This window comes from Diorhabda carinulata, chromosome 9, assembly GCF_026250575.1.
Source record: "Diorhabda carinulata isolate Delta chromosome 9, icDioCari1.1, whole genome shotgun sequence".
Taxonomy (NCBI): Eukaryota; Metazoa; Arthropoda; class Insecta; order Coleoptera; family Chrysomelidae; genus Diorhabda; species Diorhabda carinulata.
Window position 1 is genome coordinate 10810351 of NC_079468.1, and position 26170 is coordinate 10836520.

At 29.4% G+C, this 26170-nt stretch overlaps 1 protein-coding gene across 8 annotated transcripts; it reads left to right on the forward strand.

The window, feature by feature from the left end:
• On the forward strand, positions 1–25041 carry LOC130898250 (mucin-17-like). Of its 8 annotated transcripts, none has more exons than XM_057807401.1 (13): positions 1–772; positions 2249–2686; positions 2979–3214; positions 5027–5479; positions 5782–6854; positions 7318–7531; positions 9589–9786; positions 10216–10725; positions 11796–12132; positions 13031–13236; positions 13902–14369; positions 16721–17090; positions 20557–25041. In XM_057807401.1, exons 2-13 carry the CDS (start codon positions 2332–2334, stop codon positions 20595–20597), a joined length of 4461 nt encoding a protein of 1486 aa, XP_057663384.1. In that variant the 5' UTR covers positions 1–772; positions 2249–2331; the 3' UTR covers positions 20598–25041. The 8 variants fall into 8 exon arrangements, with proteins under 8 accessions (XP_057663384.1, XP_057663381.1, XP_057663383.1 ...); XM_057807398.1 differs by having other exon boundaries at positions 1–236; XM_057807400.1 differs by having other exon boundaries at positions 10–275.
• Positions 25042–26170: the final 1129 nt, after the last annotated feature.

The following is a 26170-nucleotide window of genomic DNA, read 5'->3' on the forward strand; positions in this document are numbered from 1 at the left end:
GTCAAAAATGGATTTCCGTGATGGTTCGATTTCATGTTAGTTTTGTGCGCATTCAGTTTACGCATGACGAATGGCGTCAAGTTGTTATTGTTGAAAGCGTTTAATTATTTGTAATAAGATTATGAGTGCTTATACAATCTTTTTACATAAAATTGTACAGTATAGTGACCACCTAATTTAGTTATAAAAGTGTTAATCAAGACTTTTTAATTGGATTCTTCATTTGAGTGTCAAAAGTATGTCACATAAAATGGGGTATATAATGTTTCTTGCCCGTAAGCAAATCAATTTCCGTCTTAAATATTCCCACCTGTGTATGAGAGGACGTATGCACATTCTGCATAGTGAATTTATATAACTATATTTCTTTGATTTTAAAAATTTCAATGTGTAAATTCATTCGTGAACTGTGAAAATACGATTGGAACACATGGAATAACACTCCCCCGTCAAAGAAACAAGATGGCTGCGATCATATCCATTTTCTTATTTTCCTATATTACTGCTCGATAATTGATCAAAGCTACTGATTTAATGTGTATTGATATAGTAAACGTGCAATTCATGAAGATTAACTTACAATTATCTCTTATAAATTATCTTTGTGTATGCAAATTGAGTGTAATGTCCGTTCTTGACAATCTTATAAACAGTAAGCCTAAAAATCAACTATTTCATTGTGATGTATTAAAAGTTATTTGTAACAGCCTACAACTTAAACTTATGTAACTGAGGTATATTTAAGAAAATTGAATCTTTGAAACTATAAAAGGTCAGTTTGTACAAATTACTAAAGATGATATTTTTTTTAGCTCAAAAAAGCTAAAATCAACACTTAAGCATTTGTACATTGCTTAGACATTTTTAGTGCATTTTGATAATATAATTAGTTGTTTGTCAAAATTTAACACTCACTTTGGACCTGGAAAATATTTTATAGTATGAAATTTTTGAATAAGTAACTATTTTGTATAAATTTGTTCACATTTATTGTAGTGATAAAGTACTGAAATCACTATTGTCTCTTTAAAGTTATATGCACCTACAAGGAATAAAAAACAGAAATCTTGAATGCAATATTTCTATAACATTTAAATTCAAATAATTTAAAACAAATTAGAAAAAAATTACCTAACTATTTCCCAGTATATGAGTGTAACAAGTTTAAATCAAAATTGTAACTTATAATAGTTTTTTGAATACTTCACAATCACAAGTAATTGAATGTGATGTTAATTTCATGGGAATTTTATTTCAAACTGCTCATCGAAGCAATATATTTCCGTTGCAACAAACTTTTAGAACCTTTTTTTAAACATTGAAGCTTTGACAGTATGGTAAAGTCAAATATATTTCTGCTAATTATCAATATTCCTGAATAAATAATTATTGTATCCAAAATTTACTAGAACTTCATACGATAAACATGCCATTTGAAGTATCTTTTACAATAATAAAATATTTGACTATAGAAACTTATATTAGGACTTTTGTTTTACATCAATAATTCATGTAAGAGCCAACATAGTTTAAGACATGAAATTAAAGTTGATTGACTTCTGTTTATCTGAAATATAATTTTGTATGTGTCACCATTAGATCAGTCCTGAAATTTTACAATTTAGCTACTTGATTGAATCTATATTCTGGAATAGTTTTTAAGTAGTGTTCTTATTAGCACTTATTTTATTATTATTATTATTATTATGTACAGAGGTTTCCATTTAATTGTTATACCTATATTTATTTGTGTTTTACAATTAGAGAATACTTTTCTTCTATACCAATTATTTTCATTAAAAACAATACTCTATTCAATTGAGATTTCTTAAATATGATATATTTTCTTTTATTGAAATATGGCATTTTTAATAGAGCATGTTTTATTCAGTGAAAATAGCATCTCTGTCTACTATATAATATATATTGAAAATTGACATTATTTTAAAGGCACATTGAAGCATTCTTAATCTAATACAGTAGATACTTATAAAAAATGCATTCTATATTTTCAAAACTTAAAACCTGTACGAAGGCATAGTTCAATAAGTCTTAGAGATTGTACTAAAACTTTTATAAAGCCTGAGTCATTAAACTATTTACATTTGCAAAGGTTTTTGAAGATTGTACATTCAAAGTTCTTATTTCCCATGGGCAATTAAATTTTAAGTAACTATATGCTTAATGTGCATGTAATAATATATAAAAAGATTATGTAAACAATTTACTAATGTTTTCTTTTTGCTAGGCGCCTAAAATGTGCTTTGGATGGCTCTCATTCAGTATGTGAATATAAATAAGAACAATTGTGGCTCATCATGCCAGTTTTAAATGGCAGCAAACAGTGACGGCAAAATTGAACTATCTACTATTTTAACCTGTGAAGGGGACCTGTCCGATCCCAGGTTCCCTACACAGTTGAATTTATTGGTGGACAGTTTAAATAACATTTTGGGTGAATCAGTGAAAGTTCACAAACTGGAGCCCTGGAACTCTGTGCGTGTAACGCTGTCCATTCCTAGGGAAGCAGCGTTACGCCTTAGACAACTAGCTAATGAGGGTTCTCAACATCTCAGGGCTCTTGGAATACTTAGTGTTCAAGTTGAAGGGGATCAAGTGGTATCATTGCGGCTAGCTACAGGTGGACGTTCAGAGCCTCAAGAAATATTTTTGAGGACATCTCAAGGTGAGTTTTATCTCTTTACCAAATAAGTATTTTCTAGACAAATCAATTCAACTACAAATAGAAATGATTATTGAGAAAATAACCTTTTTTTATTGGGTTACTTATAATACAAGTTTTATAATTGTGTCCTAAAAAAACTTCTACGAATCACAACATTATTTGAAGTTCTGAATCTATCTGTTTTTGGGATAAAAATGTAATCTTATCAAAAATATTGGATTTTCAAATTAATTAGAAACCTATATTTTAACCTGTATTTTAACATAAGTATTTTTCAAAAAATTTGTTTCAGATGGAAGTAGCAGCTCAAGTCATCATGAATCTGAACTAAGTAATTTTCTACAAACCAATGCTACATCATCTCCTGCTAATAGCAACAATGTACAAGTGCAATTTAAATCACCAAATGTTGTGTGTCCCCCAGATTCAGTGGTACCAAAAGTAGGTGCTAATACAGCACCCCCCAACAATGTGTCTAGTAGTAATAAGGCATTTGTTGGCCCATTTCCTTTTGCTAGCATGAACCAGGTAATTGTTTAATTCTAGAATTTAGGTGTTTAAATTGTATAGTCTTTTAAAACAAGTTACAAAAGTACAAAGATTCATTTTTTAAGTGTACAATTAAGTTTATCAGTTGTGTCATGACATAATAGAAAAGTAATAAATCCTTTGAATGGAACTTAAGCAACTTATTACACTAAGAATAGACTTTAAAGTATTTACTAAAAGAAATTTGTTATTTAAAAGCTCTAACTGAAACTAAGCTTCATTTAATATATACTCTAGGAATTTGTCCTAGTCTAAGGATTAATAGAATATCATATTAATCAAGTTCAATAATAGAAATTTAGTGGCTGGATTATGCTACTTATTCCATGAATATCAAAAATCTGTATTAAGTGTACAAAGATCATATATTTAAAAGAAAACATGCATGCAGTTTAAATTCACAAAAATGGTCAATTAAGGAGTTCAAAAAAATGAGCCGCCAAATTCAAATTTAATAAACGCATCCTCATTGGTCATAACATCAAACAACACTCCTGGATTTATTGAGGTCTAAACAGGGTGTTGGTTGTGTTTGAAAAAAAATCTGTTTATTTTTGTGTTCCTGGAGTTTTTCAAATTTGATTTCAAATTTCAATGATGATTATGAAGTGCTTTTGTGGAATGGTAATAAATAGATAAACTATCAGCTGGGACACCTAGAAATAATTTTCATTTTGAAATTTATGTCAAATGTAGTTTTGGGGAAGACATTGCAATATTTTTTCGTGAAGAACTGGTGTCATTTCATAATCATTACAAATATCAATGTGAGAAATACTGCAAAATGCTTCATAATCACTTGTATGTGGGGGTTCACTTTTATCACTTTTATCAGCAAGCTTGGGGAAAGCGTCATATGTCAGTGCCAATCTTTTTGGTGGTGACATATTTCAGCAATGGAATATATGAGAGACAACTTTTTTAATTTCTGTTTCACAATCTTTTATTTTATATAATGTCTATGTCATCCTCGTCCTAAAATCAATTCATAAGTTAATATTCTATAAATAGAGAAATAAAAGGTGTACTTCAAGAAACCTACCTATATATGGTTCTTTAAATGAAGCTTTGATTACTTTTGATAATTAGGTTAGGTTGCCATTAAGAAATAACAATACTAACAATAAGATGATAATGCAAACATGATTTTGGAAGATACTTCATCTTTTCTCATAATTTTATACCATTGCATTCTTGTTTCCGCATGTCTTGGAACTTGGAAAAACACTATCTGGTGTCCTTCTAATACCTATAAAAGGGTTTTTCTACTTTTTCCATGGCTTTTATCGATATTACAACCTCAAATCTGAATAAATTAACTGTCACACTTGAAGTAAAAAAATAGCCTACAAAAAATAACTGTGTTCAAAACATACTAAATTTAACCAATACTTTTAATAGTATTTTAAAAATTATTTTCAGTTTTTTGGCAGAATATATATTTTTTATATAGTTATAGTTATGTAAAAAGTGAATTAAAAATATTGAAAAAAACACATGTTTATTTCCTATTGTCAAAATTTTATATGCGCTAATTTTATATATATATATATATATATATATATATATATATATATATATATATATATATAATATTTTGGTGTTTCTGTTCTAATTTGGCGTTTATCATAATATTTTCATAGTTTCTATAGATACAAACTAAAATTGTATATTGAAATATAATTTTTCTCACCTTTCTAGTTTTCCCATATGATTATAATTTAAATTAGCCTCAATTATTACTTCAAACTGCTTTATTTATAATTACTTTTCTATATTCTGTTGTTACAGGCAATCCATAGTAATCGAGAGACTCCATTTAACTCATTACCACCTCCATATCCTGCAAAACATCCTCCCGTAACAATATCAAGCCCTCTTCTTGTTAATCTTTTACAAAATGATGGAGCAAAGGAATCCTCCAACTCTGGCGCATGCATTCAAAAATCAATGCCTGTCAGGACTATGGTTTCATCATCTGATGTATCAACTACTACAACAAATTCGGGGACATCAAACTTCCCAATTAAATCTAGCAACAGCACCATTTCTTCTTCACCCTCTAATTCTTTGTTGACAAATACTACTCAGGCTAATGTGCTAGTTAATAGTTCAATATCACCAAGCGCCTTATCAACAAATACTTCCATTAGGCAAAATAGCACCATAATGACGAGTACAACAGATATGGTAAATAAGACGCCCCCGCCTCCTCAATACCACAGGACATTGTCATCTACAATGGTAAGTTTTCACACTTTATCATTCTAGAGAAGTGATTTGCACAATCGAAAATAACTTGAGCAATTATATTAAACATTTGAAACAAGTAATCGCAAATTTTTAAGTGTATTTGTTTTATTTGTCTATTCATATTAATTATGATATTTGACATACTGTTTAGTTGTAGCATATGTCAGTACAAATTTTTCATCATTATTACACAATTTACTGTGATAATTTTGTTATAATTGATAAAATGGATATAAATTTATTGTTTGTATATTTTTACGATGTTTCGAGTTGTGACTTTTTAATTGTTTCAGATCAAGCAGAGTCCTGTTACTGGGCATCACCACATAAATACCATATCTTCATCTTTACCAAATAGTTCGCTAACCCAAAACACTTCTGTATCTCATGGAACACAATCAGCAACTGTGCCTCTACAACATAATATGTATCAACAGCTCACAGTTCCATCACAACAACTTAAAAATTCAGTTTCTAGTAATATTGTTAATTCCTTATCTCAACCAAATATCGTATCAACAGTTAAACATCAATTAACTCACAAAATGGTTACCTCTTCAAATTTTGTAAAATCGCCTTCTTCAGTCACAAATATGCCAATGACAAAAACTACTCCTCAAAGAAGTACTCTTTCAAATATGATACATCAGCCTGTTAACAATACTCATTTGAAATTAAGTACACCACCTATTTACTTATCTCAACAAATAAAAAAGAATTTTCCTCAAAATGTAATCAGTTCATTATCACAACCTGCCTCTGTAGCTTCTCCCGTAGCAAATGCATTAGATTTGCCAAGTTCCAGTCATAGTTTCAATAATATCAGTTTAAGAAATATGCCTTCACCTCCACCATACTCTGTAGCTATATCTAGACCATGGGATTCTCTTGTAAATAACAGTAACTCATTACTTGATTTAACTCCAACGTTAACAGATCTAAAACCAGATGATTTGGACGAACTGTTACCGAGTCTCGAACGAGAACTCACACATAGCCCTCTACCTGATTTACCAGAGGATTTTCTTGCCGTTCATTCAAATATTATATCTACAACTGATGACTTACAGTTAAATGATAACCGGAAATTTCTCATCAATCCTCTGACGGGAGAATTGGAACCACAGTCAAGTGGAGAAAGTGATACTGAAGAGTTGAAAGACGTTTTCACAGGATTGCCTTCACCGGCTAACTTGTCTGACGAAGATACTTGTTCGACCACTAGACCCGATACGACTACCGATCAGAGTGATAGCGAAACGCGTTCCAGTGATACTACATCAAAATCTGTAAGGTTGAAAAATTCAAAACCGAGGGATAGGGGTAGAGATTCACCTGCTTTAAAACCTGAGAAAATAAAGTTAAGGTGAGTGAAACTTTATAATTTCTAAAGATTTGTATTGTGTCTGTGAATTTCTTTATACTTTTTTTCCTACTTTGTATTTATTATTTTATATAAGTTTTAATCAAGGATTTAACTGAGAGCTTACAGATTTATGTGGTATTATTCAGTCGAAAATATTCTAAATGTTGAGTGAGGACTCCTGCCAATGCTTTCAATATTTTCACTGTTTTGGGTACAATATTCCCAAGCCCAAACTTTATCTTTTCTTTTTAAGACGACAAAATGTCCGCTTATGTATGCTCAGATAAAATCTTTCTTTTATGTTATGTACATCTATCAGTAAATATTTTAGATAATTTATGTGAAATGACACTCTTGTTACATGGATATCTTTTACATCAAAAGTATACTTTGCCCCTCATTATCCAGAGTCCACCATAAATATAATCCCGATAATTTTATAAAATTAAATTATTTTTTACAGATTAAAGCTGGAGAAATCAGAGCCTATAAATCAGGCATATAAGGTGGATGTTAGTTTTGTTAACCAACAACCTAAAAAAGCATCGTCATCGTTGATAACAGCAGCTGAAGAGCTTCGAGTACCTCCACTTCATATATCACTGAAAGGGAGGAATTCCGCTGTAATAAAAAATAAAAATAAAGTAAATCCTGATGGTACTCCTCTGAAGTTAAAAGTAAGTATAGTTATTTAATTGTCAATAATATTATTACATATTATAGAATATTTGAATTTGTTAATATAATTAAAATGTTCAGTTTATCAAAAAGTTTTTTGTTAAAGTTTCTTATTATTTTTAATACCCAATTTACAACTTCTGAGTTTCCCTCCTAAAGATCGTTATACACTGAAATTTCATGTGTAGTACCTAAAACTTGAAATTAACCTGTATTAACAATCAATTTTTGAAAATTTACTTTTTTAATTAATAGATAATATTCTTATTTTGATACTGCATAGATTTTGCTGTGAAATGCTATAGATGTTATAGTTTTGTGCATAAAGCAACAATAATCTTAATACATTAAAAATATCCTCATTTCCCATATTCACATAGAAGAAATGTATAAACAAAATGAAGTATGGGAATAAAAGTATCAAATAATAGAAGCACATAAACCCCAGAAAAAATTAGACAATGAACATAAAAATAATGAAGATGAATGGGTAACATAAAAGTTAAAAAATATACGACTCCCTAAATTCCAAATTTTACTTTGTTTTCAATATCTTTCAGAATAATGTTTATTTATTTATTCATTTTTTGCTGTTTACTTCTGCAGAGTTTTGTAACAATAGTAAAATTCATATGCAATTTTTTCTTCTAGTTTCTTTGCTCTGTGTGCTTAGGTTTCTTCTGGTTTTGTTGTGTACAGTTTGTAGCTATTTTGTATTGCTAATCTATCCTATTATCCAAAATATGAAATAGCCTAGAATATAAGTATCTGATCATTATGGGTGATATGCACAAAGGCTCAATATTTTGTCATGTATTTTTTGACTCGTCCCTTTCTCAATTTTTTTGAAAATTGATTTACATTCATATCAATTTTGTCTTCTATATCAAATTCTTATCTTTATATTCAGAATAATGGAATCTCTTATATTTCACTTTAATGATTCATTTTAGGTAGATGTCTTCTGCAAAAACTATTGAAACATACAAACTAGTAATCTGTACTCAAATGTAATTATTTACATACATATATATTGGGTTCAAAACGTCCTACGACGTTGTCCAATGCCTAATTGCCATTCTTTCCTATCGCTGCAGTTATCTTTCAGATTTAGTACATTTTTTTTTCTTATTCCATGCATCTGTGATAATCTTAGTCTTCCTCTTTTTCCGGTCTCCTGTGGGATCCACACATTACTTTGTTGGCGATCTTTCTTCCCCTAATTTTGACATTCTATTTGCTCTTCTTAACGCTTCCTTTTCCATGACTTATTTTTTTCTTTAGTTGCTCTTTCATTCTCCACATTTCCGATCCTTATACTCCTAATAATTGAATTGTAGATTCTCTTTTTTCCTAATTCAGTATTCCATTTAATGATTTAGATACTGTTCTGGCTCTGTTTATTTTATTTCTGTATGATCTGTCCCTTCTTTGTCAAAAATAACTCCTAGATATTTATAGTTCTCACATCTCGCTACAATTTCATTTTTTTCTAGGTGTATGTCGATTGTATCCTCTCTTATACACAAGTATCGTGTCTTTTCTTCTAAGTTCATCTGCAGTCCCCATTTTTCAAATTCTTCTTTTAGTTTGCATGCCATGTGTTCTAAGTCATCTTTGTCGTTTGCACATATTACCTGATAAACTGTAAACTAGTGTCATCGTCGTGTTGGATACTCATTTCTTTGCATTTCTTCCTCCAAGTTGTTAGAATTTTTGAAACATATATTTTAAAAAGTGTTGAGGAGATGTAGCACCCTTGTCTCGCGCCTTTGATGACTGATGGATTCTGATACTTTATTTTCGATTTTTACTGTAGAATTCATATCATAATATAAATTCTTGATGGCCTTTGTGATATGCTTAATTTTGGTATTCTCAAGAGCTTCCCATAGTATTGATATTGGTATATTACTGTCTTTTATAAATCTATAAACGTGTCATTAAAGATGTCTTTATTTACATACAAATTTAAATTTATACCCATGTTTAATTTGTTTTGATCTGTTTTAAATTAGACTGTCCAGATTGTATGCAATTATAGTTGCCATTACAGGTTAGAAAAAATCAGGATCACATCAAATTGAAAACCACTGAAGGAAATAGTGTTATGAATTCCTCAGAGGATATTGGAAATATCAATTCATTGATGATGGATGTACCTTCTTCAATTATTAGTGCTGAAATTAAAGCAAGGCTTGCTACAATAGAACAGAAAAAAATGAAAAAACTGAAAGCTAATAACGAACATAAGGTGAGGTGTTATTTGAAGTACATATAACAAAAAAAGATAAAGTAAATTAAAAAAATTTTCTAATTTATAAGTTGTTTCTAACAAGTAATTAAAATAAATTTTATGGTGATGTGTTATTAGAAGTTTCAATTGAGTTTTTATTTACGAATTCATACTTATTTGCTTTATGTTTATAAGAAAGAAAACTAAATTTGTACATGATATGGCCAACAAGGCCTCTTTAATTAAATAGAGAATTTAATATTCGAAAATAATTTTTCTTTACAAAAAAGGAAAAAATGTGGCAAAATCATTTTCAATATCTGTGGCTTTCAGAACCAAAAGTCACAATTAGCTAATCACTTTTATTTTTTTATATAGCTCCCATTTTGGGAAGAATAATACTATCTTAACTTCAATTTTATACTTAACAAATTACATTTATTGTAGGATTTAATTGCTAGTCTGTCCCAGGATAGTGATCTGAAGTCAAAATTTGTGATACATAACCATTACAAAGAAAAACAGAAAGAACGGCGAGGTAGTGACTCAGAATTAGTAAAATCCAAGAAATTTCTTGACGGCAACGCCATACCCGATGACAAGAAGCGAAGGTTAAGCCAGTCTGAGCAACCAGAAGATGACCAACCAGTTTTAGGTTCCACAAACGTTGGAACTATCACAGGATTGCCACAAAAACTGAGAAAAGACAAAGTAAAATTCAAAGATGTATTTAAGCGAGATACAATTAAAAATAACAAGATTTTCAACAAGAGTTTTGGTGAAAAGTTGCAGACAAAGTCAGTAACTTTACCTACTGCTGGAGAAATGAATATGGAGGCAAAATTCAAACAAGGATTACTTGAGGGAACTGGAGAAAGGGGTATCCCTAGGCCACCTCATCGAACTGAAATTGTCAACCATCTTAGTACAGATCCTATTAGAATAGATACACCAGAAGTAAGTTTTTGTCTATTATTTTCAAATTCAGTTTTTAACAGTACTCTTTGCTTCAAAACTTTCAAGTTATGTTCTCAATGCCGCAGAAAAAATCTGATTTTAAAAAAATTAGGAAGAATTTTCCATTCATGTTAAAACTATATGTAGAAAACGGTTCTGTTTGTACATGCTATGCTGTGGAGAAATTTAGTGATTGTATTATATAACAATGATTAATGTTTCACCACTCTTTAAATAATAGCTGACATAATTAAAAATCAGTTCATCAGTTATTGAGATACTTTTATTTCTTCTACAATTTTGTATCTATTGTTCAATTCCCAAGTGTCATCAAAAAGTCGAACCATTATATTTTTAAAAACCATAACTATTCAAAATGGATGATTGTTTTAGATACATTTGGAAATATACACCTACATGACAAAAAAGTCGAATTACAAAAGCATCTTATTTTTATAACAATTTCAAATTTAAAGAATTTTTCAGGAATAAATATATCACTCCCAACGAAAGTTTATCTAGAATAGTTTTATTGAAAACCTAAATGTTAATATTTTTGTTTATGAAAAACAAGTATCTAATTTTTAATTAGGTTCAGATGATGTGTAATATAGACTATTTGGGTACAGAATTAAGCAAAAGTTTACTATAATTTATTCATTAATGCGGCTGAATATTTCGTCATAGATATCTGAACGAGGTTAGGGTCGTCTATTTTTTAAAAGTTAAAAATGGAATTATTAGGGTGGTCAGAGTCCGTTGGCTAAGAATGAAATGAATGTTTTTAACATTACATTTGCAGATCTTCATAAGGTACATATTTTCAATTGGAATGATTCATTCTTAAACTTATATTAAGTATGCTTATGGAATTTGGTCAATTGCTTGATTTATTTTCAAGCCAGTTTATGAATGAACTATAGCTTGTATATCCTAGAAAATTCGCAGTTTACAAATAATTAAGATTATATCAACTGATTCTAACCTACTGTAGTTTTCTAATATATTAAAGAGATCTAGTTTTCTTTTCAATACTTCTCTTGACAAATGCTAAAGATTATATTTTTTAGGTAGCCAAAGTTATACCTGATACTGCTCCTTTGAAAGAAAAATCGCCCGAACCAGATAAATGCAATACACCTAATAGAAAATCTGTTGATTTACCTGATAAACCGGTCGTGACGAGCGTTGTAGGAGGCAATAGGTCACCAACCTCAGGAGGTAATCAAGGTGAAGATAGTGGGATTGAAAGTATGGATGCCCTCAGTGAAAAATCCCCCAATCAAGCGAGTCAAAGTCCACATGCCGACATTTTACCTCCAAAGACACAAGTGCCTAACATGCTGGACATTGAGGCGCAACTCGCCAAGATGGAGGGATTGAATGGAGACAGTGATAGATTAGAAGGTGAGTCTCATTATGAATGAAATTGGTCTTCCCAATAAAACAAAAATCATAGATTATTTATAAAAAGTCACTAGATGAGAAATGGGGAAACTTTTAAAGGACTAGACAAAATAAAACTTTTTATGAAAGGTATGCACTTAATTTTAGATATTTTGAGCAATAGTTGCTTCAATCAGCTTAGACTACATTTCTTGTTTAACTAGAATCTGAAGTTTTGGAATTGTCATTCAAATAATTCATAAGGTCATTTCAGGGGTCTTTCATAAGTGGTCATGAATTTTTAATTCCGTACTGGAATAGTTTGCCATCTAGGCAAACAAGTAATCTCTGTTAACTAGTTTAGGAAATAGATAGAATCTGACTTTTGAAACCCCTTATTGGTCTCTAAATATAATAGATTTTTGAATTTTAAGATTCAATTCAATATATATCTTCCAAGCTTTAAGCTAGGCAATTTATTTCAAATTGTCATTCCCCTCTATTGCATGATAGATATAGATAGATTGCATATTCCAAGCTTTCTAATACACATGTATTCATTATCGAGAACTAAAGTTATTGTCAAAGTACAATGAAAAAATATGTGTAAAAGTATAACAATATTGAAAATTAATTACATTTATTAATTGAGAAGTGAGTTTTCTTGAATTTTGATGTTTCTTTTAAAAAAACTATCAAATTCATAGAATTTAAAATTCATGATACCACAATCCTCAATTAATTATTGTGAGTAATTTTTAATATTGTTATACTTTTATACACATTTTACATTGTACTTTGTTGTACTATAATTTCAGTTCTCGAAGATGAAAAAGTAATATAGTAATAGTAATATACATTAAAAAGTGTACACTTTGGTTTTTTTGTCACAATTAAATATTGATTTTTAATCTCGCAGATGGTGGAACTGATACGAGACATGTTGATGATGTTAATGAAAACAAATGCCATCAAGATCTAGCAGCGAAAAAATGTTGCGAACTTACTTGTGCTCTGCAAGATAGTCTCAAACAGGGAACTGTAATGACACTTGCTGCTGATTTAGACTCACCATCACCTCCAAACAACAAACAGCAAGTTGATGGAAATCTTATACCTCTTAAGGTAGGTTAATTTAGAATTTAATGTGATTAATCTACTGCTTCGTAGCAGTAATCTACTTTGTAGAGTCGATATTTGAAAAAACAGTATAAGCATAATGCTCTTGATTATTGATATAATTGAAATTAACTTGAACAAAGCATTGTTATTTACAGTCCATTACACTGATATTTACTTTATTTTAATGACGAAAAAGTTTAATTATAAAAAGAAATGTTTTCTTTTCTTTTTTATATCATACTAAAAACAAAAATGCTCCGGCTTGGCTTCGCACGGACACGAAATCTAAATATGTTCAAATTAAAATAATGTGACATCGCTCCTGAGAAAGCCGTGTTGATATCTTATTCATACATGTAGACTCCATCACCTCTTTATCGAATATATTACAATATTTTATTTTCGATAGTGATTATTATTACAGACCCTGTAAATTAGAAATATCTTAAGTTTTTGTAATTTGTCTCAGTTACTTTAATTGTGCTTTTAGCTATTTATATATTTATTTTAGTTCTTTATATTACATATTTGCTTATTATTGAGTCAGTTTTAAAGAAACTTCAATTATTAATCACATCATTTATTTAAAATCAAAAAACTGAAACTCCTTAATCCCACCATTTTTCTTTTAATCAAATTATTATATTTAACATCGATCACATTTTCAGGTAAAAAAAGATGAAGATGACTTGGAGCCACTCCCTGTACGAGTAACACCTGCTTTGTACACTTATTCAAATCCCGAGAAATCTCGTGCTGGATCAGAAAGTCCTACAATTTCTGATGAAGATAGTAACTCTTGCTCTACTACCAGTACTGTACCTGGTAATGGTAAACAAAGTAAGAGCCTCTTGGAACAGCTACTTATAGAAATCCCCAATGATCATCAAACACCTAGTTCTCCGAGTCCTGCCACACGATCTTCGGTGCGAACGAGGGCGCTCTCTAAACTCAATAGTCCTGAATTAAATTCACCTGTGTCTAAAAATACTACATCGCGTATAGTACCAAATACCAAAAGGAAAAGGAACGAATCTGATAGTTCAAATCAGAGTTTGGAAGATATAAAAAAGAAGTCACGGAAAACAGTTAGTGGAATGAATAATACTAATGCTGGCCAAATGACTGACTCGGTGGTAAGTTAACTTTTATTATTAAAAATCTATTGGAATTTAATAATCATCTCAAACTTTGTGATATATGACATGGTAGTCAATACATGATTATGATACTTTTCAGTTGTATTTTTACAAATTTAGTCCAACTACCAAGTGGTAGCTGGTTGCTGGATGATGTAGCTCATGGATATTGAAAATAATGCATAATAATATTGACATAGAGATGTAATATAATTGATATTATTTAAAAATTCATGGTTTGGACTTTGTTAATCCATTTATCATGTCTTATAATGACGGGAATCTATATTTATGTTTATAACTTCTGTTATCAACTTTTTAAGGAACAATTAAAGGAATGCTTATTTCATTGGCATCACCTAATAATTATTGAGGTTATCCTGTGTTGTCTGTAGGCTTTGTTACCATTTTTATGACAACACTAAAACACAGCATTGTGGAATAAAATACAACTGTGAATCATAAACCTCCCGTATTCTTGATTATCTTCTAACAAATATTAGAGGAGACATTGGCAAAACTGAGAAATTCGCTGTTATTGGGAGTAGTTACTTGGTTCAAAATGTTTGACAAACAGTATTAGCATAATAAATAAACAAATCCAACATTTATTCCATAACATGAATGAAACAATTTTCTCAGATATCTTGTCGCCTTTATTTCATGACCAAAATGTTATGCTCAAACATTTAAAACTAACAAACTTCGAAAAATTATAATGATTTGAACATTGCCCAGCAAATTAACTTATATTTTGCTATTTAGTTGAAATTTTTAATGAAAGAACATTAGGTTCCTTTTACTGGCTTACGTTTAATGCAGCATAAGATTTAATCTGAAATAATGTTATTTCAGTGAAGTTTCATGACGGGAAATTTTATTTTAAAGTTATTTTGTTAATGTACCCTACCTCTGTAAATTGATGAAAACTTTAAATGGACGCTAAAGTTCTCCTAAGTCGTAATCTTGCCCCCAAAGAGTGTGTTACAACTGTTGTGTTGATGGAAGAAGACTTCTCATAAATACAGTACCTAAAGAAGACCATGAAAATTTCAGATTTCCATGATGATCGTTAAATAGCGTTACCGCCTTCTTAAACGTTAGCTAAAAATATAAGCTATTTAAAAAAACTAAACTTCAGTTAAGTAATTTTTGTTTGTCAAGTTATATCTATTGAAATAAAGAAATAATTCAATATTTTTTTCAAATAAACTGCTATAGCTTCTAAACAACTTAACTGATTTAAATAAACTTAGTCTCGTTAGAAAAAGCATTAATTGTTGCATTAAACCCATGATGAAAAGACTACAAGGTGTGCTCTTCCAGAGGGCTCATTTTCGACTCGTTCTGCACATCTCGTCAAGAGCCAATGAGAATTCACTCTTAAATTGGCGCGTCGTTTTGGGAGCGAATTCTCATTGGCTGCTTCCCAGCTGGTGCGCAATAGCACACCTTGTAGTCTTTACATCATGAGTAAAACCCATCTTACCTGTTATAGGTGTAATACTTGTGTTGCTGATGGAGAGCATTTTTTTTATAATATAAAATGAAAAATCCTCAAAATTGAGTGCATTGTCGTAATTGCAAAAGTAATCTCATAAAACAGGCAAACAGTTTACAAGAAAACCAAAGAACTCTGTAATTAATTAAATAGAGACTTACAGTTCCAATTCCACATTGAGACTTCAATAGCGTTGATGTTAGATTTTGCGCAATATTGACAAACTATATAACACATATTATGCAAATCAACGTTTTCATTATTTCTCAAAGTGGTCTCATTAGTTATAAGAATTTAAAAATTCTTTATTTTCCCTTTTCATGCACTATCCACTGATGATAATGTATAATTTATTCGAAGTCTTCATGATTTGAAGCTTGATGTATAACCATGATGATATGAGTGCGCTCTAAAAATTGTCCAAAATTCCCCTGAAGAGATCAAAATCCAAGTAATGATTGGGGTACTTAACAACCCTCACTTGGAGCAAAATTATTTATCTTTAACAAGCTTTTTTAGATCCTATCCATGCTATATATGAGCTATCTCTTAAACTCAGTGAAATATAGCTCCAAAATAAAATCAGAAATAAGATGCAAAACATGACCAAACTCTGACAAGCGTGAATTGATACACACACGCTATTTCATCCTTGTTTATACTTTATGTTTAAACCCTTTATTATACATTTGTTTAATATCTTTCCTACAATATCAGTTTCTACTTTATTTTCAAATAAATAGTACTATTGTAATTTCGTAACAAATTTTGATTTTAGGTATATTGCCAAAATCGTATTTTACTAAATATGCTTCAAATATTCAAAAAACTCTTTATTTATTTGTAGACGAAACCTTTGCGTCAAAACGAGACTGCAAAAGTAAATAATGTAAAGAAGATAAAAGTACAAGAGGAGAGTTCAGATAGTGATGAGCCATTAACAGAAAAAATGCGAAAATCATCGTTAACTGTAAATACTCAAATGGCTAATATGAACTTAATAGCGAAAAATTCAAAAATCACCAAATTGGGGCCGGGGACTGTTGCTAATAATAATACGACGACGATGGTGACATCGACAAAAGCCAGTGCGATGGTAGTTACTACCAGAAGGTCGGTAAGAAGCAATATGCCTGCGCAAAATACTAGAAGCAAAGGCGATAACATTAAAGTATCATCTGAAACGGATGCTTTAAGGAGAAAAACGAGGAGTGCTGGTAAGGAATAAATTTCTATTTCAGTTAAATCTCTACCTTAAAATATATTTCATTTATTGTAACTGGGTGAAGGGGGGTGAAATTAGCAACCCTCATCTATTATCCCATCTTTGTTTTAGATTAAGTTTTAAAGAATATGAATATTAAAATCCCTATTTATTACAAAATACTTCTTAATCATAAATTTTTACTTAGAATCAAAAAATATAATAAACAAAAATATCCTGGGTAATTTTTGTTTCAATTACAATCCAATCATGGAATAGTGGTCACCATAGCAATTGTGTCCTTCATAAAATACAGAAAAAACTCTAAAACTTCAAGCTTATAAATGGTACCAAATAAATGGTCGTTTTGAATAATATTTTTATGTTATAAAACTAAATCTCAAAAAAAATATTTGATAATAAATAAAGTAAGGGTAGCTAATTTTACCCTCTTATAATGAGGTGCTGAATTATCTTGATTTTAAGTCGCTTTGGATTGAAAATTATATTTCAAAACATTGACGTTTTGACCTATTTCACTCTTTATCAAAATATGATTTGATATTGACAACTTGCATAATTATATTAATCAATGGATTATTATCTACAACATGAATATCAAAATAAAAATCTGTTCTAATCACAAAAAATAATTTTCCTTTGTTGTTTTCTTCTTTATTTAATCCTAACCCAGATAACCATGGATGACTGTGTTCATGGCATATACTTTTCTTCCCATGCCTTCCTATCTGTAATTTACTCTTTTATTCCTTCCCATTTCCCTTTTATCTCAATAGTTTCTTTCCACTAAAGCCCCATTGAGGAGAGTTCTCTAAAGTGCCTTCGACCTTATTTCTTATTCTTTTTCTATTACTCTAGTCATTATTTTTGCTGGTATTCTTGTTAAAAAAAATCTTTGCTTTGCTAAAATCAAGAACATTTATATGCGTTTATATTTTATTGGGGTTTGTTTTATTGCGTTTATTGGGAACGTGGCAAGGAAACACCAAAGCGGACTAACTTCAATATATTTTCTGTGCTTTCGAATACTTATTTATTCATTGTCTGAGAAATAATTAATTAAGATTACCGGTGATGTTTAATATTATTAGAGCTTGTAAAAATTTTTTTAAACTCATAGAATTCAATATTCAAATTGACGTTGATAGAAATATTGATTAATATTTAATTAATTATTTCCCAGATGATGAATACATAAGTATTCGAAAACTCGTAAAACATATATATATATATATATATATATATATATATATATATATATATATATATATATATATATATATATATATATATATATATATATATATATATATATATATCAAAGAAAGAAGAATGGCAAAAATTTTGAGAAAAAATAGAAGATTTAAAGCAAATCAAAAACTCAGATTCAAAACACAAAAACAGCAGGTCACATATTTTGTTGAGAATAAGAATGGAGGAATATTGAAAAAATCATACAAACGTGGAAAGAATATTACCAGGAACTACTAAAAATGAGTTCACGTTCTTAAGGCCACGTGCGATTTAGAATTCATATAATTTCCTTCCTGATTCGTGAAATAAGATATGGAATAGTATAATTTTTTGGTACAGCAGTAAAGACTGAAATAGGTTCAAACGTAAATTTTTTACTTGTTTTGAAATTTAATTTTTAATCAGAAGAACCTGAAATCAAGACAGTTAGACACCAAGAATATATACTTCCACGTTGAAGTAATTATCACGAGTATGTTGGTTACTCATTCATTGTTCTAAGTAATCTAATTTTCAATTTGTGTAATCCATGCAACAAATAATCCCTTTTGGTTGATTCCAAGGCCTATTCTGCCTACTCTTTGGAATTTCACAGAGAAAATGTAAGTTGTGAAATTAAAAAATAACGATTAAAATAAAATATGCTTACACTCAAGAATACTGTAGATACCAACACTATCACTGGCTAGCTTTGAGCCGAATGATGATCTCACCGTTTAGACTTGGACTAATTAGAGTATGTAATTGGCGGAATAGGTAAGCTTTAGAGGAAAATTCAAGGTTGATATTGATTTGTAGCTTTCGTTCTTTGTGTTAAAACTATTTGGAAGTTTTTTATTCTCTAAACTGTTCAAATTATTATGGACTTAAAGGAGCCAATTGGGTTTTTGTTTTGGGTTCTATAGAAATAAGTTGTGTCATTTATTAGAAAAAAAAATTGCCAGTGTATTAATCTGATAAGCAAGATTCTTTGTCAAGATTAATTATTATTGGCGTTACAGGTTCTAAAATAGAATATTCATTTTCTTTCGTCATTTATCTCGACGTATGTTTTAACCATTGCCGGACTTAAATTAGGTAAACTATTATATTTGCGTACTTTCACTTTTATTGTACTTCAAACTATTTTTGAACGTACAATGATACGGGGGCAATTTTAATAAGATAGATCCTGGTAGTCTTGCAGATGCTTTCAATAACACTCTTATTTTATGGAAATCCTATCAGGATTATTTACGTTTTTAATTTTCAGAAATTTCAAAATCTTTTTAAACTGATATTAGGAATTTTGTTTACTATTCCTAAATGATAGAATACGTTATCGAATACAATGACTGTATTTGGCGGAATGTTTGGTAGGAACTTCTCAGTGAAGCATTTTTCAAATAATGCCGTGTTCATGTCTTCATAGAAAATAGCACAGGATTGGGAAATGTTTTTAGTAGATGAAAGCAATGCATCTTTACTAGCAGTTTGATGAATAATTACTAGTTTTTTCCTTCAACAAAGAAGATGTAAAACATAATTTTTAGAATCCTCAAATTAGCACATTTAACTACGTCGCATGTATCAACTCAATTTTTCTCCAAGTACGAGGATTGCTACTTAACTTTTAAGATAGACAATTGAAAACTATCAACCGCTTCTTTGGGCGGAAATAAGAAGAAATCATTGTTGCAAGCGCTCGTTTAAAACGTTCACCGGAATATTAATTTTACGGTCGGAACTCTAATACTTTTTATAGTCCTCTAAGTAAGAATAATATTTTTATAAGAATCACAAGGATATAAATCTGGTGATCCAGGAAGCCGTAGTATGGGTCTTCCCCTTCCAATTTAACAATTTCTGATACAATAAGTGAAGAAGCAATGACATGGGATAACTATTATTAAAAAGTGTAAATATATGATGGTTAGAAGTATTTTAATATTTCACCGACATTTCACAGTTATGTTGACAAGATTTGATATGAGAAACGTCACATAATAAACATTTCATATGACATAAAAATTAAGAGGCTTTGGGTGTGACCTTGTAGAGATGTATATACATTTAATGTACTGCACATTGAATTCTTCCATTTTAATCAATTCCCATTGATATTTAGCTAATTTTTCAAACGAATGCAATAATATAAATTTGTCATATAATATATAATTTATCCAGAGTACATTTATTTAGTAAATGCATTATTTTTTTTATAGTTTCTGATGTTGAAAATAAGCGTAAAAAAGAGGTGAAGTGACAGTATGGGAGCGACTGCTGGGAAAGCAGTCACCTAAATCTCCAACAACAGTTACAGCAGCATCAGCAACAAGAAGCAAATGTATACCAGTACCCCATTTACCGCCCTTATTTGTGCGATCTGGCATCATCGTCGTCGTCATCATCCGTGACGTCATCTTCGTCAGAGACCCAAGATGAGGACGACAGTTACAGTAGCGAGGAGGAGTCTGACGAGTAAAATTTTTCTCCTTACCTCTAAAGCTGTACAGATTGTGATATGCAACTTTAGTTAGGTCTGTAAGGACAATGTAGTGTTTTAAAATTATGGACAGACATTCATTTGCAGGGATTTTGAAAAACTTTACATAATGTATATATATATAAATTATTAATAATTTTATGTAGAATAGCTAATCATCTATTTATTGAAGGAAGTTCTTTTTTATTTCAAATTTGATTATTTAAATAAAACTCAATATTTTGTTTGGAAATGGAGTAAGTTATTATAAATATAGAAACTTTTAGATGAATAACAAATTCAACTATATTTATTTTTCTCTACAAAAATACTTGAAGCCGATTTTTTCATACCTTAAGGTGTTTGCTTTGTGGTTTGGTCTTTTTTCCATTCTTTTTTTTAAGTCTACAACCTATTCTAATTTGATTGTTCATCATAGTCTCTTTCTAATCTTTCGATGTTTTGTTTGATATTTTGTATAATTCATTTTGTTTTACTATAAAAATCCTCGTATCAATCTTTATCCAATAAATTTTCATATAAAGTGCTATCTATTTTAGTGTTATGTATTTGGCTCTACTGAAGGTATAGACATGTTTTTACAAATTCGTTTGAGTCGATTCCAAATTTGATTGATGAGAGTGTCTGTCTACAATACAAGAATCCAGGGTTCAACATACATTATGCTCCTTATGGACCTTACTATAACAACTAAATAGAATTGTAAATAGATAGCAAATTTATTGTATATATATTATATACAAAATGCATAGTTCTTACACAAACAGAGGTGTACATTGTAAATGTGTTATTTTCCATACAAGCTACGGCATAAAAATAATATATATTATTATATTATACAAACTATTTTACTTTTGTTTACTGTGATTTTACGTAGAGTGACATGAAATGTATGTGCGCGTGCGCTAACGGTATGTTCTAACTAATCTAATGTATTGGATATTTTAGATGAATAGGAACGATTTTTGATCTATCTTTTTTAATCAAATGTTGAATTTATTCATTGGTCTTTTTTAATTCTAACACTTACAGCTTATATATTTTCCTCTTCACTATAGTTGTAATTGTTTGTAGTTATAAGCTGTTTTTGAAATTTTTGCAATTTTTATTTTGTAAAATACAAAATTTATAAGAAATATTATAATATTAAAATCAGTACCAACAACTTAAGCAGCACAAACACAACCCGATTTCTTGAGAACCTCTTCAGACATCACTTATATCAGATGTAAATGTTGGATATTCCAGAACAAAGATCAAAGCACATAATTGCCTTAAATAGTAAACTTTGTTGTCAAAAGAAAAATTGATAATGTTTTATGCTGCTGCTTTTTTACCTTATGCAATTCGTACATACTTTTTCTTTTCTTCATTAGATGGCAGATGACTCTTCATCCCTTCATAGATATACGTTTTGCGAATGTTTGAGTCGTAAGAAAAGTATCTTGTGTTTGGGTTCTGATTGTATGAGTAATGGCTTTTGTATCGCGCAAAAGCCTCAATGATCTATCACGTTTTGTTTTCGACTTTTGATATTTATTCTTTGGGAATAACTCACACCTTTTATCTTGTTATCCAAAGTCATGATTGTCAATTTTAATGCAGATTTCCTTAAAATGACCATCTGTTACATCAATTGCTTTTTAAAAAATAATTTACATATTCGATGGTCAAGTAGCCTAATCTTTGTGCTGTATATTAGTCAGCTATATTCTTTGAAGTTTTGTTTGAAAAAACTATAATTCACAAACTAAATGCTTTCTTTCTTATTCTATGAATTTAGAAAATTCGTATGGACAGCTATAATTAAATTCTTGAACATTGTTTTTTCCTTCCAACTTTTCTCCTACTGGTATACTCTTCACCTTTCTTCCTTTACATAGTTTTTCCAATGTTTTCATTTTAATATTTTAATTTAATATACCACACATTTTTAGTTTTAAAACATCTTCAATGAAATTCTGACCATGAATATTTTTCATGCACTGAATTCTTGGAGTCAATTTCACTACGATTTCCTGCATCCACTGAATTTTTAGAGTAACTTTCGTTCGGTATACTTTATTCCACAGTCTGCCTCTTGACTCTAAAATAACGCAATATTCCATTTTTCTAGTAAAACAACAACATAACCTTAACAATAAAAAATATTCTTGTGGAAAATTATGCACTCATTTCAATAAATTGGCTGATCTAGAGGACATGAGTCATTCATATACAAAAAGTTAAATACTTGAAATAAAACTTGAAGCACTTATGTTTTCGAATACGATTTGTAAATGATCTTAACATAATACCTATTGGTTCTGCTTAGGCGTTATCACTACCAAATAAAATATGCATTTTCTTTATACAGAAACGGAACTACTGAACACTGTGAATAGAAATTTGTACTTAGGACATTTCGCCGAAAATGTTACTTAATCATATTTGCTTCTAAACCCTTTATATATAAATCATCATATTGGAAAATATTTTGTGGAACAAAAAAATATCAATTTAAAAACATAAACAATTTTATTCCAATATATCAAAATGAATTTCAACTCAACGTGGCAACAAATTATAACAAACTTTATTGTTCAATTGGATGTTTAAGTATACTTCAATTAAAAACAAAATGAGAATTTTTAAGTGATAATCAATTGAATTGAAAATATTAGTTAGAAAAAATGTAACCAATAAATCAACTTGAAAAACATTATCAACAACGATATTTACATTTTTCAGTATTTCACCTATAATTTCATCACAAAATTACATTATTTTTTTCTCAAATCTTCAAGATTTGTACCTATTGTGTTTAAAAGCAAAAAAAAAACATTTGGATATAAATATGATTCAGATATCCACTTGATTGCACAAATCATCTAGATTCATTTAAAAATAATAAATAGGTTTTCAAAAAGTGTTCGGTTTCAATACGTTCTTTTGAAATTTACACTGGTAGATTGTAATTAAGTATTAAAGTTTGTACATTGATATTCCAAAGTTCTAGAAAATTTATTCGTCCATTTATATGTTCCATTTATTTCTTTATTATGATTGTTTTCAAATGTTGACATTCACTAGCTGCTGTTTAAATCTACTGTTATTATTTTCTATAGCCTTTACATTTTTTGTTTACATGTTTATTTATATCAATATTTTTAGAAAACAAAGTCAATGTTCGAAATTTAATTTTAAAATACAGATGAATATATTGATACTGGAAAAATATTTGCTAAGTTTTCCAATATGTGTTTATTTGGAACATACTGTATAGGTGTACAGTTGTTGATTGACATTGTTTATTGTTTAGCTTAGTTGTACTTTTATGTAATTTGTTTTATTTATATACCACGGAGCCTTGTAAAATTTAGACCAGTTTGTGACAATAAACGAAATCTTAAGAATCAATTTGTTCAGGTAATACTTCCGAATATTTTAGAAAAATAATGATATCTCGAACAATAAATGTTATAAATAGCAAATTATGTAAAATTACAAGCCATAAACCCTAGTTGACGTTTAAATTTAAAAATTAGAAACACAAAATTTCAAATATCAGATTAATAATTAAAGATACAAGGGTAGAGTATAAGGGTTCGACCAAAAAAGACAATAAATTGTGGCATTGAAAATCTTTATAAGTTTATTAACCAATTAGTTTCTAGTATAAATTTTTATTTTATTAATCATATTGGAATGACTAAATGGAAACACTGAATCTTTCATTATTTTTTTTAGTTTGTACATGAAATGGATGTAGGTGTTGAACATTTGAATTCATTATTTCATAATAATGTAATATAAATATGGATTATTCTCAATATAAATTCCAACCAACTGAATATATAAATATTTACTTAATGCTGTATAAAAATAATCACTTATCTATTGGCAATCATAAAAGTCCTACTCTGTGTTTCTTACGACATTAAAGCTAATCAAAAATAGACTTGAACAATACCACAAACTGGCCTAAATGAGTATTTTTTGTTTCTTTACGTAAAATACAATTGACTTGTAATGTTCTTAATTGTAGATTTGTGGAAAGGTTGATGATTATAAACTATACATTGTTAAATAGAAATACCTTAATATTTATTTCAAGATTTTTTTATTCGATTTTATTTCTTTATTGATATGGCGTTGCTTTGTTTTTGTGTTATGATCCAGTGAAGCGTAAATGTTTTTTCAATAAATAGCCTGTGTTATTATATATCTGATTTCTTCAAATGGTCGGGTCAGCCACGACTCTAATTACTTTTTAACATTTACAAAAACTATCTACATAAAAATATTCAGTCTTAAGAGAAAATATTCACATTCCCATTGAAAACAAGGTTTTGTTTCCAAAGTCACAGTATACCCCAAATATATAATTTAATCTAAATTTAAAAATACTATAGAATTACTCGAGAAACCAAACTTATTCATAATTGTTAAGGAAACATTAGAATGACTTTATAAAGAGACCTGTTTATTTCAGTCAATCTGGTAAAATTTAGACGTGAAACACGATCAGAGTTTTCAAATATATAACCTAGACTGTTGCGAGCTCAATCACCTACTATAATTTACTTTTTCGAACTTGATTAGTAGTGTAAAGTACTGTAACGTTTTTCGTATTTATTTACACTTTTTTTATTCATGGGGTGAATTAATAAACACTGTATCTTACGTTCTTAATTTATTTAGACACTGTACAATACACTATAATAATTTACTTATAAATATCACTTAAATAATTTCTGCGATTACTTTCACTAAGACTAACTGAACTGCGTTTACATAAATCATTTATATACCTAAATAAAATTCTGCGAAGTTCTAGAACAAAAAGAAAGAAAAGAAATGAATAAATAAACTTTCTTAGAAATTATTTAGAAGGAATACTGTAAATAAACCGCCCGCTATAATAAAAAGTTCTAAAAGGAAAATAGGACCGGCCTAGGAAACCATTTTGCGAACTTGTTTGTAACAGTACAAATAATAATTTCGTTTCATCTACGCGATAATTGAGGGATAATGGTCGAGATTACAATTATATGGGTTGAGAGAGTATAATTTTTTATATATATGTATTACCAAATAAATAAAAGCAATGGAAATTTTAAAAACAGTGAATTTTGGAATATATCCAAAACTGCGGTATTTGTATTTGACCATACTTTATATTATGAAAAATTTCGATGGTAAGTATCAATAAACAGTTTTTTTGCACAGTCGGCTAATGGGCGCTTGTGTTGGTAATTTATCAAGCCTTACTTACTTATCCATCTTGCAGCAGTAACCGAAACGTGAGCAGGAATCCATAACCAGTGGACGAGTGAAAGTGAATTATGAAA